This window comes from Grampus griseus (genome assembly GCF_964374135.1).
Source record: "Grampus griseus genome assembly, chromosome: 3".
In the NCBI taxonomy this organism is placed as follows: domain Eukaryota; kingdom Metazoa; phylum Chordata; class Mammalia; order Artiodactyla; family Delphinidae; genus Grampus; species Grampus griseus.
The window spans coordinates 163010270-163027742 of record NC_139019.1 but is presented as its reverse complement, the minus strand read 5'-3'; the positions used below and the strand labels follow the sequence as shown (position 1 = coordinate 163027742).

Sequence of the window (17473 nt, the reverse complement as noted above, 5' to 3'; positions counted from 1 at the left end):
AGCCGGGTCCTAGGGAGTCCCTTTGATATGCCAATGTAGCAAAGACACACTCATACAACATCGACCCCTCCCAACAGTCCCACAGACCCAGAGGGTCACATCCAGATGGAGTCAGGCCATAACCCCTCATGAAACTCACCTGCATTCATTTGTACATCAATACGTAAGACACACGCTCCTCAACACCCCTTCACTGCGGGCGGCGACGGGCAGGCACACACACACCCTGGGTCTCAAACACTTTGGGCGTTGTCATGAACACACAAGCTTAGGGACACCAAACCTTGTCTCCACATTTGGCATGGATACAGGACAGATGTTCTCCCTTTACAGACACACCTACAAAGGGGGCACTCTAGCCTGGCACAAACAACCCTCCATCTTCACCATTGAATGCATAGCCCAGTGTGGGAGGGGCAGTTGCTCAGGGTTTCAGCTCCAAGAGGGGTGCCCTGGGGCGCCCCTGAGCCTCTCAAGTCCACCCCAGCACCAGGAGTGCACATGGCTCCACTCGACCCTGCACCCGAAGGTCTGGCCAGCCAGGACGCAGTGTTCCTAACCTGGCAGGTGTCTGCCCAGCCCGGGGTAGTTAGGAACCAGCTCGGGCTGGCTGTACTCGGACCTGTGCCTCTGCCGTCCAGCTGCTGGACGGCACATAAAAGAGGATGAGGGGTGATGCTGCTAGCTACGGGAACTGGGGAGGGGACAGGCTTCAGGTTGATGGGCTCCATACCTGACCAGAGGCCCCTATTCCCTTGGATGTATCCTCACATGCTGCAGCCAGCCCTCCCCTCCACAGCCCCCATCGACCCCTGTGCGCATCTCCCCTCCTCCAGCTCACTGTCCCCACATACTTCTGACTGCTTAACCCGGGCTGGGGCAGAGGCGGGTTGCCCAGGCTAGTTCACGTGCTTACTAATTGTTACAGTGAATAGTAACAAGTAGACCTTGGCAGGCACATGCCTGGGGCCACTGTACAGGCGTTACCCATTTCATTTCATTGTGTCCTCAAAAGCAGGAAATGTGAGTTTGTGCTCCTTATTCCCGCTATCAAGGTAGGGAAACTGAGGCTCAGAGGGCGCACAGTCTGTCCATGGCACAGCTAGGATCTGAACCCAGGCAGTTTGGTTCGGAGCCTGGGGTCCTGCCGTGGGCTGCACTGCCATGTTCGTTTACAAGCACCTCCTCAATGTGGGCGTGCCCACATGGGTTTGTGTACACCTGACTGAACTGGGGGGACACGTCTAGGCTCGTGGTTGCATTCCCCTCACACACACACCCTGGCACGCCTAGACCCTGGGTGTGCACTGTCTGAACACCACTTCCTGACTCATGCATATCCTTAGTCACCCCCTTTCTCCCGCCATCCCCATCCAGCTCCAGCTTGGAACTTGCAAACGCCCAAGGTCATGCCAGTCCTGGGTCTTGGGGATGACCGTGACTGTCCAGGCAGTGGCAGAGGGAGGAGTGAAGGAGAGAAGGGGTGCTGCTTTATGCCTTTCCGGCTGGTTTGCTAACCCTTCCAGGGTCAGGTGAATTTGTGCCATGGCCCTATGAATGGCCACACTTCTGTCTCCATTTTAGGAATACGGGGACTGAAGCTCAAACTTCAGGAAACAGGCAGCAGGCCACTCAGTGAGGCTGCTCTGGGGGCAGGACAGGACTTCAGGGCCCGTCCAGCCTGAGTCCTTTGTCATCCTGCCCCTTAATCAGCCCCCCTGTTGCAGCCCTGTGCTGGGAGGGGCTGAGGCCATTCCATGTAACAGGAATTGGGAGGTGGGGGTGGAAACTGTTAATCCGCAGTCTGGCAGGCCCAGCCTCTGCCCAGGGTGCCCACTAATTCCCAAACCAAACAGCAGGCAGTGCTGGGCCCGCTGCCGACCTAATCCGCTCCCCACCAGCCTGGAGCTGGCCAAGGGGCCTCCCCGTTCCCACGCTCTGAGCCTTGAAGGAAGTGGGCAGATGCCCCTTTCTTCTACTCCAGGCTTTACAGCCCCAGAGGACACCCTTACCCATATAGAGCTAGAAAAAGGCACCCCTTTACAGAAGAACCCTCCTTCCAAAATTACCACAATAAACACACATCTCTATTAGGTCTCTGTTGTGAGGGACCTAAACATACATCTATGCCTCTCTGGATGTGACATCTTTGTGCAGTGTACAACCTTTGCAACTGTACATGGAGGTACTAGGCCCCAACCCCACCATGTCAACATCCACAGTAGTTTAAGATCATTTTATTGAGGGAGGAGAGGCGGGGAGAGGTGCGGGGGCAGCTACAGCTCCCCCAGCCCCACCAGGGGGAAAAGACCCCCTCCCCGCCTCCCTTCCCCCAAGTGGTTCCCCTGTATTATGGGGGAACTTTGTGCAAACTCTGCCCCGGTGGGTGGCGGCTGAGTGTGAAATGGCAGCAGCTGGGGCTGGTGGTGGTGCTACTGGGCACTGGGGGGCTTGTAGGGCTCCAGGAGAAGAGCAGAGAAGGTGTTGACCTTGTCCGCCCCCCGAACCTCATGGGGCAGCAGTGGCAGCTTCACAATGTGGAAGTCTTCATATAGGTCCTCCATCTGCGGCAGGGGTAGAGGGCAGAAGGCAGCAGGGCCACAGGGCAGGGACAGAATGTGATCAACGTAAAGGGTCAGGCTAAGGGTCTCCCAGAGTCAGGGAGAGAATATGAGCAAGGGCTTCACAGGGACATAGGTGGGAGTGGCGCCAGTGAGGTCAGAGACCACTGGGCTGGACCTCCCACTCCCCAGGGTGAGAGGTATCTAGGCCAGGCCAGCCAGTCTATGAAGGCCAGAATCAGAAGGTCTGAAGCAGTGCGTGAAGGGCAGGGGTTTGGGGCGAGGAACAGAAGGTGGGCTGGAGCAAAAGGTCAGAGAATACAGTAAAAGGTCAGCAGTGCCTTGGCTGGGCTGGGACGGACCCCAGCTTCCAGAGTCAGAGCTACGAGGGCTGGGCGGGAGGGTGGGTGTGCGCACCTGGTCCAGGTACTTGGCCTGGATCTTGTGGCGGGCCTCACACATCTTGCAGGGCTTCTCGGGATCAGGGAAGACGAGTTGGTTGACAATGATGTTGTGCGTGTCGATCTTGCACTTGGCCAGCTCCTGGATCAGCCGCTCCGTTTCATACAGGGACAGGAACTCAGCAATGCACACACAGATGAAGGTGGTTTGCTCCTGCAGGATCCAAGACAGGACAGGGAGGGGCAGATTTCAGCCCTGTCTCTTTCCCCTGAGCTTCTCGCCGCCCGCCTGGACCGCAACTCACAGGGTCCTTGAACTGCTCACTGACGGAGCGGATGACAGGCAGTGTCTCCTCCAGCTTGGAGGCCAGCTGGTCTGCGTTCATGTCCCCGAGGCCCAGCATGTTGCACATCTGTGGGGACGATGTGAGAGGGCTCATGGTTTACCTGGGGCACATTATACTCCCTGGGTTGGGCTCACTAGATACCCGGGGGACGACTCCTGACACCTCCCAGTGGTTAAAGGTGTGGGCCCTTGAGCAGATCGCAGGGGTCCAACCCTAGCTCTGCCATTTCTGCGGGACTGTGGCCAGGTTAGCTTGACCTCCCAGAGCCTCAGTTTCCTCATGTGTAGAGCTGTTGTGCTGTATGACATGTCACGTGCTTGGAACGGTGTCTGGCACACAGTAAGGGCCCCACAAATGTGACTGAGGCACAGGTCCCCGCCGGGGGACCACACACAACCAAGGAGGTGTCAGTGGAGTACAAAAGTGTGACGGCATCAGGGTTGTCATGTTGTGCTAATAGTAACCCATGGGGGGATTCGCATGCTCTCCATTTGACAGATAAGGCCCAGAGAGGGGAAGTGACTGGAGGTCACACAGCTGTGTCACACCAGAGTGCAAAGCGTTTGAACCCGGGCCATCTGGCTCTGGGATATGTGCTTTCAAGCTCTGTCTGGGGCACTCAGCGGGTGGAGGCAGGGACACTGGGTGCTGTGGAGTAGGGGGGACGGTTCCCCCGCAGTGAAGATCCATCCCATCCATTGGGAAGCGCTGACTGAGAGCATATGTGGGAAATGCCTTTGTTTCTGCACATCTTGGGGTCCGGGGGCCCACTCTGATTCAGGGGACTCCTGGATGCCCTGGGGCTCTGCCTGCCTGTGAGATGAAGGGGCTGATCTGGTTCTTGATCTGCATGAGGCGGCCTAGTCCCCGCTCGACGATGGTGGGGAAGTTGAGCAGTCTTAGCGTGTGGCCTGTGGGCGCTGTGTCGAACACCACCACCGAGAAGTTCATGCCCTTCACCAGCCTGTGGGGAGATGAGGATCAGGCCCGCTCTGCCCCCTCTTCCACCCTAGCCCCAGGCAGCACCGGGCACCCAGAGTCCCCGCCGGGCCTGACCTCATGACCTCTGCATAGCTCATGGCCTCATCGATGCCTGGGAAGGCGCTCATGGCTTCCTGCATCATCTTCTTGCCCATGCTCAGCATGTTGTCCTCCTCAAAGAACTCGTCCGGCAGCTCCGCCACACCCAGGCTGGGGTCAATCTCCTGGGGGCCGAGAGGGTCAAGACTCAGGCTGCTGTTGCTGGAGCCTTCCCACCTGGGCACGGAGCCCGAGGGAGCCTGTGGGGTGCCCTGAGCACAGCCCTTCACCAGGTCACAGCTGGGGAGACCTCTGAGGTGCCCTGGCCCTTCCCTTAGGCGCTTAAGGTCTCGGGTGGTGGCACAGATTGTTAAAGTCTTTCACAAGCAGATGGAAAATCGCCAACTGTGCTCAGTGTCCCAGAGGGAAGCCAGAGTGCGTTGCAGTGCCTTCTCACGGGCTGTTCCCCCACCCGGGCCTGTGGCCTCTTCCAGATCATTCCTCTAACATGAGTCATCCCTGACCGCCCAATCTAACAGTGCAGCCCTAGCCCCCTCTGCCCTGCCTTCCTTTCTTCTTAACATCTGGCCTCTCCTCACATGGTTTACTTAGCATGTTTTTCGCCTGTCTCCCCAACCAGAATGCTGGCCCCACAAGGGCAGGGGTTTTTCTGTCTTGTTTACTGCTGTGTCCCCAGTGCCTGGAAGTGTCTGGCACAGAGTAGGTCCTCAACATGGATGCAGATTCCATGAAGGGGATGACCAAGCCTGGGGTCCCTGGCCCGTCCTGCACTCATTGCCTCTCTATCTCCCGCCTGTCACCTCTTCTACTTGAATTCATGTTTCCTGTGGCGAAGCCCTCCACTCCCTGGCCTCAGAGGTCATTTCCCTGCAGGGAGCTTGTCCACACATCACCCCCCTACAGTCACACCCTTGATGGGTTGTTCCTAGTCACCAGGCCACTCTCTGACCCCAGCCTTCTCACTTCCTGTTATTCTAGACCTTCCTGGGCCACCTCATCCCCGCACCTCTGCCCGCTTTTTCACCGTCAGTGTCCCTCTTGGGCGGCACTCTTATCCAGCCCAGTCTCCACAAGATGCCTCTGCAAACACTCCCTTCTCCCTCTGTGGTTGGCAAAAGCCCCATCCTGTTTATTCACAGCTCGCTGGCATGGCTACACCAAGGTGAACATCAGGGGAACATCCCAGACGAAGAACTCAACCTTGCTCCCCATTCCTGATCACAAGTCTCCAACAGGCACTCGACGAGCCAGAAAATCCACCCATGGGAATGTTAATGCCATATCTTCTCCCTGCTCAAACCCCTTCTGGCCCGTGTGTCCCTCACCCTCTGCTGAGGCCTGTGCCTCGCCTGTGTCTCAATGAGAAAGCGAAGCCACTGGCTGCCTACACCCTCATTTCCTCCCAGGAAACGCCCCAGTCCCCCCACATTCCTTCTAAGCCCCTGGTCCTGGCAGAGCCCAAGTCCTGGGTCTGTGCGCTGGAGTGAGCTCACACCTGCCTGAGGCCCGTCCTCAGCCGGCATCCTCACTCCTTCCTGCAATATCACTTGTCCCTCCCAGTTGAAGCTTCCCCCCACCCCCTCGGCTGCACCGCGCAGCTTGTGGGATCTTAAGTTCCCTGACCAGGGGTTGAACCTGGGCCCTTGGCAGTGACAGCCCAGGGTCCTAACCACTGGACCACCGAGGAATTCCCTGAAGCATGTGCAGCAGCAAACAAACATGCTCTAGCATCTCCTTCCTCAGAAAAGCCTTCCTTAACCCTCATTCCCTTCTCCCTCCAGGGATGGCCATGCTCATTTCTCTGCTCCCATCATGGTGATCATTGTGTCCACCTCAGCTCACCCATTCCAGGCAGGCTTCTGCCCCCATTCCCAGGGTGATCTGCTTAAAACTCATGTGCCTGCTAGAGCCGACAACCTTTCTGCCCTAGTCCCTTTGTCCTCCTGGAGCTTAGGAGCCCACACTCTCTGGCTTTCCTCCCACCTCACCTGTGGCTCCTTCTCGGCCTCTTTCAATGGTTCTTCCTCCTCCTCTGCTGGACCCTAAATGCTGATGTGCCCCCGGGGTTGTTTCTGGGCCTCTCTATTCTTTCACGTGCTCCTCCACTCACACAGCTTTAAATACCACCCTTGGGACAATGACTCTCAAATCAATGCCAACCTCCTCTGAGCTCTAGGTTCACATAACTAAGCTGCTGTCCTGATGTCTCCACTTGGATGACCAGTGGGCACCTTGGTCTCACTGTGGCCAAATAAAATTCCTGACGTTTGGTCTTCTAAACCTGCTCCTCTCCCAGTCTTCCCCACCTCAGCTGCCCAGGGAGATAACCAAGACATGTACTTATGCTTAATTCATTTTTTTCTCTCACCCATTACAAACAAGCAGTTAAATTGCTTTAATTCCAAAATACATCCCAAATTTGACCACTTCTCACCCCTCCTCCCAATTTTGGGCTGCCATCATTCCTAGCCTGGTCACTGTCCCAGTCTCCTTGTTTCCATCCTTGACTTACAATCCAATTTCTGCATGAGAGCTACAGGGAACTTTCTGGAAAACAAATTTGGCCATGACATTACTCTGCTTAAAACAAACAGCTTCCCATTAACTTGGAAGCAAAGCTAAACTGATCTCAGTGGGCTGCAAGGTCCTACACCATGTGGTCCTGATTGATGTCTCCCTCCCTTCCCTTGCTCACTAAGCGCCAGTCACTCTGGCTTCCTTTCTGCTCCACAAACGTTCCTCACTCGTTCCCCTGTGGGTATGCTGAAGAAGGAGTGAAAGTGGAGAGACAGAGGATGGAGAATGGGCAGGACATGGTAACTGATGGTGGGTGTTCACAGGAAAGGCCTGAAGGTGACTTTGCCAGAGTTGGGGCGGGGGGGTGGGGCTAAGCCCTGCTGCACTCACCATGGCGAAGAGGTTGTCATAGCCTTTGACCTTGGTAGGCACCTTGGAGAACTTCTGGTCAAATGCATCGGAGATGTTGTGGGCTGGGTCAGTGGAGATGATCAGAACACTCTCCCGCCCCTTGGATAGCTGGACTGCTAAGCTGCAGCTGGGCAAGGGAAAGGCCAAAAGGTGGGAAGTGAAGGGTTAGGCTCTGCTCCTTAGGTCTGCATGGGGAGAAGAAGGGTCCCAGGAGCAGGGGACCTGGATCAGCAAGGGCCTTGAGAGAAGAGTACGGATGACTGTGGGATCAAGCCTCAATCCCTGCAGAGGGACCCTATCAGACCTCACCTACTGAGCCCTCCAGCTGGCTATATAGTGGTAAGGTTCAGCTGAATGTGTCCGTCCCGCCTGATGCCTGCTTCCTTGCTGGCACAAAGTAACATGGTCCAGCTATCCAGCCAACTCGACCCTGTGTCCCCTCCCTCAACTCTAAACTAAGGGGTCCTTTGCACCTCCTGCTAAATTCGATAGTTCAGTCCACTTGTCCAGGGTAATTTGCCCCGGGGACCCCTCCCCCTCTTCCCAGCTGAATGGGTAGTCTGATCATGTGCCCTCTCTCCCGCCTTCCACCCCCACCCCCACGTGGGCATAGAATGGCAAGGTTCACCAGACTAGGATAGTTCGCCCCGGTGCCCCTCCCCCTACTCTGGGCTCACTCTGGTACAGTCTAGCTGATTGGGACATTTAAACGCTCTCCAGGCTCCCGTGCGCTGGATCCAATGTGGTTCAGCCCTTGAACAGGCCTGCATTCAGGAGGTAGCTTCCATTTGCTCCCGATAACTTCCGAAGAGTACAACCCAGAAGGCCCCAGCCCAGCCCTCCTGCCCGGCTGGTGGTGGAAGACCCGGTCCTTGGCCTCCCCTTCGCCCTGTGGTACATCCCACCCGTTTTCCTGGCCACCACCGCAGCCTCCTTACCTGCAGGTGGTCTTTCCAACACCACCCTTGCCCCCGACGAAGATCCACTTAAGGCTGCGCTGCTCGATAATGTTGCTAAGCGTGGGCTCCAGCGGCTCCACATCAGGGGCATCTTCGAACTCCTCTGCCTCAACCCCCCACCCGGCCACCCCTGCCGCCATCTTGGAAACGGCTCACGTGATCAAGCGGAGCGCACCATGCAAAGCACCTACAGGGGAAATTTCCTATCACAACCCCATCAAGGCTAGAAGATTGAACCAATTTTCTCATGGCCTAACTCTTAGGAGCTAATAGAAGCTATATTTCCAACGTCTTCCCCTTCCAAGGTTCAGCTTGTCAGCCTCTTGTCTATATTTTCTTCAAAGACTCCCCCTTCCTAATTAACATATTGGTACATCCCAGGTTACTCCCCTTTACTGATTGGCCCCTAAGTCTTGCAGCACTCCTTTCATTGGCTACATCTTTTCTTACTTTTACCAATCACTCTCAGGTCCCGGTAGCCGCCAACCTCTCCTTAGCAACCGGCCAAACACCCACTGCATACCTTTTTGAAGAAGTTAGATCCGAGGTCCACCCTGACCTGACCCCATAGGCTCAACTTCATGTCGATCATTCCCCCCCTATTCTCCAACCTGGGTTCCAACACCGCCTCAGGCCCGTCTCTTCTGTTATTCAATTGGCTGGGAACCACCGGGCTCCTGACGCAAACCAATCATAAACGAACCGATTAGTTGGCTGGAGACGGTCCTGGGGCTGCTGTGGGCGAGGTCCGCAGATCCTTGTCCAGTGAGCCCTGAGCCCCCATGCAGGACAGGACAGGGCAGGGACAACACTTGCAACTGCGCTCCTTGTCGTAGAAGGGACCCTGTTCCCGAAAACCTCCTTCCAGTTTGCTCTCTGTCCGAGGGGAAACTCCAGTTCAGCCAATTCTCTGAAACTCTGCCCTGGGCAGGAATACAGGCTGGGTCCCAGGCCCTTAGCGGATACTCTTAGGTGGAGACTCCAGCCTAGAAATATCCGCGGTTTCATGAGTACTCTAGCACATAAAATAATACCCTGACGTTCAAATGGGGATCCCCGCTCCTTGGAGTCAGCTGTGTCTCTATTCCCAAATAAAAGCTCCACCCCAGAGACAGGTACCCAATCCAGAGACACCCCTATTTCTATTCTGGGGGCCCAGGCTAGATATGCCCTCTAGTTAGTCCTAGTTAGGGACCCAGCTTCCGAGATGTCAGCTGAGCACACAGCCTCAGGCGAGGTCCCACCCCTCACTGAGATTATCCCTGGTGCCAGAAGTGGATTCTAGCCCCGAAAAGCTAATACGCCCCTAAGTCCCAAGCGGGAACCTCACTCCGAGAGCCCGCTACAGCCCCAGGCGCAGACAATAGTCTCATTGCGGAAGAGACTATCTCTGCGTAACGCCTGCGGGAGTCTAGCAGGGCTATAACCATCCGCGGGGCGGAGGCGGGGGCGGGGCGGGGCGGGGCGTCTGCCCGCCGGCGCGTAGCGTCAAACCTTACTCATCATTCACCCCGCCCCTCATGCCCCGCCTCCACTGCGGATGCCTGAGGGCCAGACCGGTCTTCCCGGCATGCATTGCCCGGGACGAGGCAAGTCTGGCGCCAAGCGCGGGCCCGGAGCGGCCTTCCCGGAATCCTTTGCGAGGTACCTGGCGACAAAATGGCTGCCCGAGGGAGACGGGCGGAACCTCCGGGCCGGGAGGCGCCGGGCCCCGCGGGCGGCGGCGGCGGCGGGAGCCGATGGGCTGAGTCCGGGCCCGGGACGTCGCCCGAGAGCGGGGATGATGAAGTGTCGGGCGCGGGTTCGAGCCCGGTGTCGGGCGGCGTGAACTTGTTCGCCAACGACGGCAGCTTCCTGGAGCTGTTCAAGCGGAAGATGGAGGAGGAGCAGCGGCAGCGGCAGGAAGAGCCGCCCCCGGGCCCGCAGCGACCCGACCAGCCGGCCACCGCCGCCGCCGCGGGTCCCGGGGATCCGAAGAGGAAGGGCGGCCCGGGCCCCACGCTCAGCTTCGTAAGGAGCCGCGGGGGTGGGGGCGGGCACCAGGGCCTTCCTTGGCAGGGGGAATCGGGCTCGAGAAAGGGGAGCGGGATCCAGGTCCACCCTCCGACCCCGATGAGGGAGCCGTCCGGGTCACCCGCTGAGGATTCGGAAACTGGATTCTCGACGAGAGAGGTCTGGGGGCGGAGGTGGGGACCCCCGCAGTATGCCCGCAAGAACTGGGAGTTGGGGGGAATTCCATTGGAAACAGCGCTCCGAGAATGGGGAAACCAGGATACCAGGATTCCTGTTTGAGTGGAATCCCGAACTTTGGATACTGGGACCATCTCCCACTATGGGGATGGGGGGCATAGTCAAGTCTGGACTCTGAGCTGTGTGGATGAGAGACTCAGACTGCTTACTGTGTGACCCTAGCAGATTTGCTTGAGTTCCCTGAGTCTCATTCGTCCAGTGTCCATTTATTGAGCACCTTACCTTGTGCTGGGCAGTGTGCTAGGTGATGGGTATGCTGTGTTGATTATGACAGGCATCTCTGCTTTCCTGGGGCATCTGATCTGGTCTAACCTCATTTTCCCTGCTTGTAAAAATGGGCATCATCGCATCTTCTGATGTGATTAGCACTGGGCCTTTCTTATAGGAAGGGCTAAACCAGTGGTTCTCAACTGGGGACGATTCCCCTCACCTCATCCCCACATTTGCCAAAGTCTGGAGATATTTTGGTTGTCAGAACTGGGGGAGGGAGTGCTATTGACATTTATGAGTAGAGGGCAGGAATGGTGCTCAACATCCTACAATGCGCAGAACAACTGTCTCCCCCTCCCGAACAAAAATGATCCAGTTCAAAATGTCACTAGTATATGCGATTGAGAAACTCTAGGCCACAGAAATGATACCTACCTTGATTGTCAACTCTGAGCTTGCTTTGTCTCTGGTGTTGAGAGCAAGTTCCTGTGGTATGGAGAAAAAAGTGTGGTGTGAGAGTAACGAACTGGGGGTCAAGTTTCTTCATCCGTCAATAATGAGTGTGAGAATAGTCCCAACAGCGCAGGTCACTTAATGCCTGGCTGAGGGATAGGGATGGGATGTCTGTAAAGCCTGTTGCAGCCCCTGGGGCACAAGAAACCCTCAAGTGTGTGGGAGAAAACAGAAGACCAGGATGAAAGTTCAGAGTAAGACTTATGTTTGAGGAAGGGGAAGTGGCAGGACCTGGGCTGGTGTGAGAACTGGGTGGAGGCCGAGTGCCCCTCTGTGAGTGAGAATAGCAGTAGTTGTCGCTGCCTGTTTCATTTGTTCATCAAGGGGCCGTTTGCAGGAGCACCTGCAAAGAGGCCAGGCCCGGTTACGTGTAGGGGAACAGTGTCGCTTGGTGGTTAAGAATGCTGCTCTGGCCTAGACACACCTGACCCAGAATCCAGCTCCACTGTTTGCTGTTGGCATGATCCATGGTACAGGCTTCTCCTTTTCAGAGATGTTTCCTCATCTTTACAATGGGGATGGTAACCTTCATCGTAAGGTGACTGTGAAAGTGGAAGGAGATAGTATATCCAAAGCACTTGGCACAGGGCTTAGCATACAGTAAGTGCTCAATAAAGGGAACTGTTGCTGTCTGTGTGGTTTCTACTAGGGGAGGGTGAGGACAGTGCTCGTCCCCACCGATGTGGGAATTCTTTTCTCTCCCTGGGAGGGCAGCCTGGGGGCCCAGGACTGCCTGGGCATCATGGGCCCAGGGCAGGCGCTGAGTCGCGTGTGCTCCTCTCTGATTGCTGCGCAGGTCGGCCGGCTGGTGGAGCTGGGCGCGGCGTCGGGACGGGCCACCGGGCCGGGCTAGGAAGGTGTAGTGGGCCTCAGCGCCGCCAAGGGCGGGCCCCGGCTCCTGTAACCGTTGCAGTCTTCTGTCCCTTCACCCAGGTGGGCAAGCGCAGAGGCGGGAACAAACTAGCCCTCAAGACGGGAATAGTAGCCAAGAAGCAGAAGACGGAGGATGAGGTGAGCAGGCTGGGTGTGGGGGGCTGCCCACGTTGCCTTTTCCTTCCAGCCTCAGTTCCTGGCCCAGGTGCCCTGTCCCTCCCTCCTCAGTATCTAGCCCTTGGATGGGTGTACTGGGTGGGGGAGGAGGGCTTTCAACAAGGTTCCCAGATAACTTGATTCTCCATATCTTTACCTCACACCCAAGACCTTTGCGGTGACTCTGTGGGTGGGTCAGCTGTCTCAGGACAGTCCTGACCCTGGTTCCTGGCCTCCTTGGCATCTCCTTCCCAACCCCCGTGTGTCCCTCCCCTCCCCCCAACAGGTATTAACAAGTAAAGGTGATGCATGGGCCAAGTACATGGCAGAGGTGAAAAAGTACAAAGCCCACCAGTGCGGCGATGATGATAAAACTCGGCCCCTGGTGAAATGACCCCCCTCCCTGCCTGCCCACGGCCTGGGACTCTGCGATGTACATAACTATTTAATGCAGCGGCAGCGCGGCAGCCTTTTTCCCCCAAGGACTTATATACAGAAGGAAACCGAGATGCTTCCTGCAGCTGCCGCAGCTGCGGACGATTCTCCAGGACTCTTTTTTACCTTGAGCACTTGTCTCCTGAGACTTCATAGAACAGTGGTTTACTGTCCCCTGTCTTCCCAGCTCCTCCCTCTCTCTGGCTCTTTCTGTCTTCCTCTTCTCATCCTCTCCTCCCTCCCTTTAGCCATCACTTCTGGGAAGTAAAGAACTTGACCTAGTGCTGGAGCTGTGTGCTTGGTTTGCCTTCTTTGCTGTTCTCCAACCTAAGCCCTCCCCTCATGGCTGGCACTGCACCCACCAAAGCCTGGATCTGGCCCAGTGAGGGAGGGATTTGGGAGGGTGTGGGGGGAGAACGAGGGTGCATCACCTCCTGTAGGCCTGAACTCTCCTCAGGTCTCACCCCTGACCTTCCCCCCCACTGTTGGGTGTTCTTGTTCAGTGTCCCTTCACAGTCCCATTTGGGCTGGGCCAAAGCTGTCAGTTTGTTCAAATCAGAAGACACTGAGCACCTCTGGTGTGCCTGGGTTTTTCTGGGCCCTGCGGCTGCTGCAGTGAACAGAACAGACCATGCATGCTCCCTGCCATTGTGGAAGAAAACAGACACAGATGAAAGGGGGAAGCCGTTCTGGGAGGTGACTGCGAAGGACAGGATAGAGGCTGCAGGGAGGGGTCTATTTTAGTTGACACATCTGACCAGAGTCCTGAGGGAGGTGAGAAAGCCTGTCCCAGGGGTAGTGAACAGCCAGCATAAAGACAGGGAGAGTGCCTGGCCCTTATGGGCAGCTTTGAGGAGGCCCCTATGACTGGAGCCGGCTGAGTGAGGAGCATGGGTGGATTATATGCAGAGCCTTGTGTGCTAGGGTGAGAAACCTTTGGGGGGGTTGTGAGGTAAGGAGCAACATGATGTGTTTTATTCAGTATGTCTTAACAGGATCCCTCTGGCTGAAGGGGTCTGGGCAGAACCTGGGAGATGGAGGAGGCCAGGCCATGATCAGGCAAGGGGAGGTGATGGGGTGTTGGCAGTGGAGGAAGTAAAGAGGGCTAGGATCTGGATTCCCGTGGGGCTGCTCTGTCCTGCCAGCTACCTGTAGCCCTTCCAGGGAAGGGGCTTGTTTGTCCCACCTTGCAGAACATGACAGTTGATATATCAGGGGACAAGGTATCCTAAAGGAAACCTGATGCCCCTAGTGCCCCTCTAGTACTCCTTGTACTTTTGTGTCTTCCTGGCCTCATTGCTCATCCTGCTGGAGCTGAAGGCTGCCTGGCTGCCTGCTTTCCCTGGAGCCCACAAATATTTTAAGATGCCCTTGCCTCCTGACCCCTTTTCAAACCTATTAGACCTGGAGCAACATCTAGGCCCCCCAGCTGTGGGCCCATCTCCCAGGCCTTCCCAGGCACGAATGCTGAGCAGCTTGGCACTCCTGCCCATCCTAGGGCCAGGCTCCCAACCCTCTTACAACAGGGGAGCATCATGACTCTGAGGATCAGGTGGTAACCATGTGCTTGGCCCTCCACCACCCGTAGAGGCAGGGGGAGGAGGGCTGAGGTAGCACCTACCCAGCCTCACACTGCCAGATTCAGCCTGTGGAGCGTGGGGCATCCCAAATACTGAGCACGAAAACACCAAACTCTCTGTCCTAGTGGAGCGAACATTCTGGTTGGGGGAAACAGACAAGAAACAAAATACAGAACACCACATGTTTATACATTCTGTGGCGGGGGAAAAAAGCATGAAAGGGGGACTGATGAGAGTGGGAGAGATGATAACTTTAAATTGGTCGGGAATGGCCACACCATTTGTTCCAAGTCCCGAAGGAGGTGGGGCAGGCAGTGAAGATGGTTCTTGGAAGAGTGTTCAGGCTAAAGGAACAGCAGGTGCAAAGACCCTGAGCTGAAACCACGCCCGGCTTGAAGAGTGAGCAAACAGCCTTTGGAACAGGCAACATGTCCCCCCTCACTTCCTGCTAACACACTGTAAGGCTTGTCTGGTTTATTTTCCACATCACCTCAATGGTCTCCCTCCTACTTTCAGGATGCTGAGCTGGCCCAAGTGTGACTTTAACCTTGGGGATGTAGTGTGGGGGAGAGGACATAGGAAGCCAATGGAGCCAACTCTACCTCCTCCTCCCTCAAAGCCACCCACAGCCTCTGGATCTTTAAAAAGAAACATAAGTGGGAGAAGTAGGTCGCCCCTGCAGCAGCTCAGCCTCTATTCTGGAGTATCAGGAGGCAGAGGGAGCTGATGGCGTCCCAGCACCTCCTTTCACTGAGCTCACCTACCCTGACCTGGGGAAAGTCTGAAGAGGGAGGAGAATCAAATTCAGGTTTTGGTGAGTCACACAGTCCCAGCTTCGAACTATTCTGGTGTCTGTTTGCTGTGTGATCTTGGGCAAGTCATTTAGCCTTTCTGTGGTTCAGGTTCTTCATCTATAAAGTAGAGAGAAAATACTGAAGCTCCTTGTAGAGTGAAGTTCTAAAGTAAGGGCACTGTTCATACAGCCATCGTTAACTCTGACAAAGTGGCTGCTATTGCTTCTCTAGGTGAAGCAATTGGCTTGTGTTTGGGGACCGTGTTTGAGAAATACCTTGATAGGAAGGTGCAGTGTGATGAGATGCTCAGGCAGGGAGGCTGTTGTAAACTGAGAGGTGTTTGTCTCCCATCTCAGATTCACGGTTGGGCATCAGTTCTTTGAGTTTCCTTTTTGCACTGAGCGCTTCTAGTTGAAGTAAGTTTGCCGTGCACAGCGCTGTTGTGAGAATACCATTTGTACACTGAAAGGCAGTAGGTGCATAATAAATACGGGGAAAAAAATTTTTTTTTGATTTTCTATTCAGTACTGAAATTCACCATCAGGGGAGAGGAAGAAAGATCTGTGATCACACGAGGGCCAATACTGTGGACTATACAGGCAGCAGGGGTCACATTATTCTGCCCTAACTCCTCGCTCCCCCGAGGCCTGCTCGGGGCCGTTGGACACCAGACATATTAAAAGTAGGGAGTGAGCATTAACAAATTTTCTCCTGCATCTCCAACTCGCTCCCCACCTGACCCTTGTCTGAGGCAACCCCCAACCGTGAGCAGAAAACTACGGTTCGCATCCTCTCCCGAAACCCCCAGATCCCGTCCCAGCCCCTCAGCCTTATTCTTCCTTCTGCTCAACGCCCAACTCTGGGGAGCTCTCCAACCCCTCAGATTCGAGTCTCAGCCAGAGACCGTAAGCGCGGCGACGCGGGCGCACGGCAAGATGGGATTTGTAGTTCTAAGTCCTCACGATGCGCGAGGGAAGACCATTGCGCATGCGAAGGCGGCGGCTTTCCGCACGTGTCCCTCAAACCGGTTTCCTGTCTAGCGGAGCCGGCTGAGGTGGGAATCCAGTCCGCTACTTTAGGGATCCCAACTCCTGAAGTGGAGTTTGGCGCCAGCTGACCCTTCCCAAAACCCTGGCGGCCCCAGTATTCGGCAAGTGAGGGCTTAGGTACCTGTTTTTCATGAATGAACGGAGCCAGGACTGACTTTGCCAATGGCAAGTGGACTGAGAAAATTGTCCCCCTCCTCCAGGCTGGGGCAAGAATTGACCTGTGCGTCTCCCGAGGCCAAAACGTCCCTCAGGGCAGGGCTGGGTTGTTCTTTGGGATTAGAGCCCTAGTTGATTCAGTGAATTCAGTAAATATTGGTTTAGGGAGGAGCCAAATACGGTAAAAGGACGGCCTTGAGCCTCGGAGTAAAAGCCACGTTTTTGAAGAACAATTTACTGCATATCTTGTAATGCTTAACTTGGATTATCTCAAACCCAGCAAACTATTCTTATACCCATTCCACAAATGGGGACACTAAAGCTCCGAGGGGCATAAGGTCGCCCAACTTTTTGTCAGGAGGGCGGAGACGTGGGGAGGGGGGAACGGGGACGCTCATGCTCCTCCCTACTCCGCTTTACTCTTAAGAGAAAGAAAAGGGGTGCCCTACTTTGTCCTCAGACGGCACAAGAATCACGGAATGTCTTTTTTCATCTTCCTTCCCTTACCTAAATTTCCTTAACTGTTTCACCTCATTCAGCCTCAGGGAACGAAAGGAGATAGGCCTTTTGCTCTAGCGTTTATTTTATTAGTTCATTTCATTTAAAATTTTATATCCTCGTGGGTTTATTTTTTTATATCCTTTTAAAAGTTGTCAAACAGTACTGGAAAATAAATAACGCAAAATATGGCAGAGGCTTCTTCAGGAACCCAGCCCGTCTCAGGCACTCCCTTTGTCTGACTTTCCCTCCTTTGTCTCGGGTATAAAGTCCACCCCAGGCTCAGTCCCCTCCACTCTTTCTCTGCACGCACATGTACTCCTCCCAAGTACCGTCTGGATGGAGGGAGGAAGGCACAGTTAAATTCTTAGAGGAGGGGGGTGACAAAGGCGCAGGTGGCTCTGACTGAAGGGTTTACAGGTCCACCATACACCAAAAAGTCCCACGCGCCACCAAACTCCTAGTTCCAGAAAAGAGCTCCTGTCAGGCCGGCGTTGAGGCAGGCTGAGAAAACGAGATGGTGGGAGGACCGGCCGGCCAGAGAGGCCTAGAGAGCCTTCATCTCTTCGGTCACGTGACCCAGCCTCTGCTGGGCCTAGGTCTCCCGGTGCCAGGCCACGTGCGACGGCTGTTTCTCCTGATTGGTTCTTCTAGGCCAGTTTGAACGGCGTACGGAAGCCTCCGCAGTTCATATACGGCCGCGTTTTTTTTTTTCTTTTTTT

The 17473-nt window shown here is 55.5% G+C and overlaps 2 protein-coding genes across 3 annotated transcripts; one reads left to right on the top strand and one right to left on the bottom strand.

The window, feature by feature from the left end:
* Positions 1-2227: 2227 nt before the first annotated feature.
* On the bottom strand, positions 2228-8539 carry GET3 (guided entry of tail-anchored proteins factor 3, ATPase). The gene is made up of 7 exons (XM_082649776.1): positions 8217-8539; positions 7258-7405; positions 4366-4514; positions 4123-4273; positions 3268-3375; positions 2979-3176; positions 2228-2564 (listed from the first exon to the last, which is right to left on the bottom strand). The coding sequence occupies exons 1-7, from the start codon at positions 8375-8377 to the stop codon at positions 2433-2435; spliced, it is 1047 nt and encodes a 348-aa protein (XP_082505902.1). The 5' UTR covers positions 8378-8539; the 3' UTR covers positions 2228-2432.
* A 1283-nt stretch (positions 8540-9822) lies between these two features.
* On the top strand, positions 9823-12963 carry TRIR (telomerase RNA component interacting RNase; the record flags this gene model as incomplete). Of its 2 annotated transcripts, XM_082649784.1 has the most annotated exons (3): positions 9823-10247; positions 12144-12221; positions 12526-12963. In XM_082649784.1, the coding sequence occupies exons 1-3, from the start codon at positions 9897-9899 to the stop codon at positions 12631-12633; spliced, it is 537 nt and encodes a 178-aa protein (XP_082505910.1). In that variant the 5' UTR covers positions 9823-9896. The 2 variants fall into 2 exon arrangements, with proteins under 2 accessions (XP_082505910.1, XP_082505911.1); XM_082649785.1 differs by lacking the exon at positions 12526-12963 and having other exon boundaries at positions 9823-10224; positions 12144-12220.
* Positions 12964-17473: the final 4510 nt, after the last annotated feature.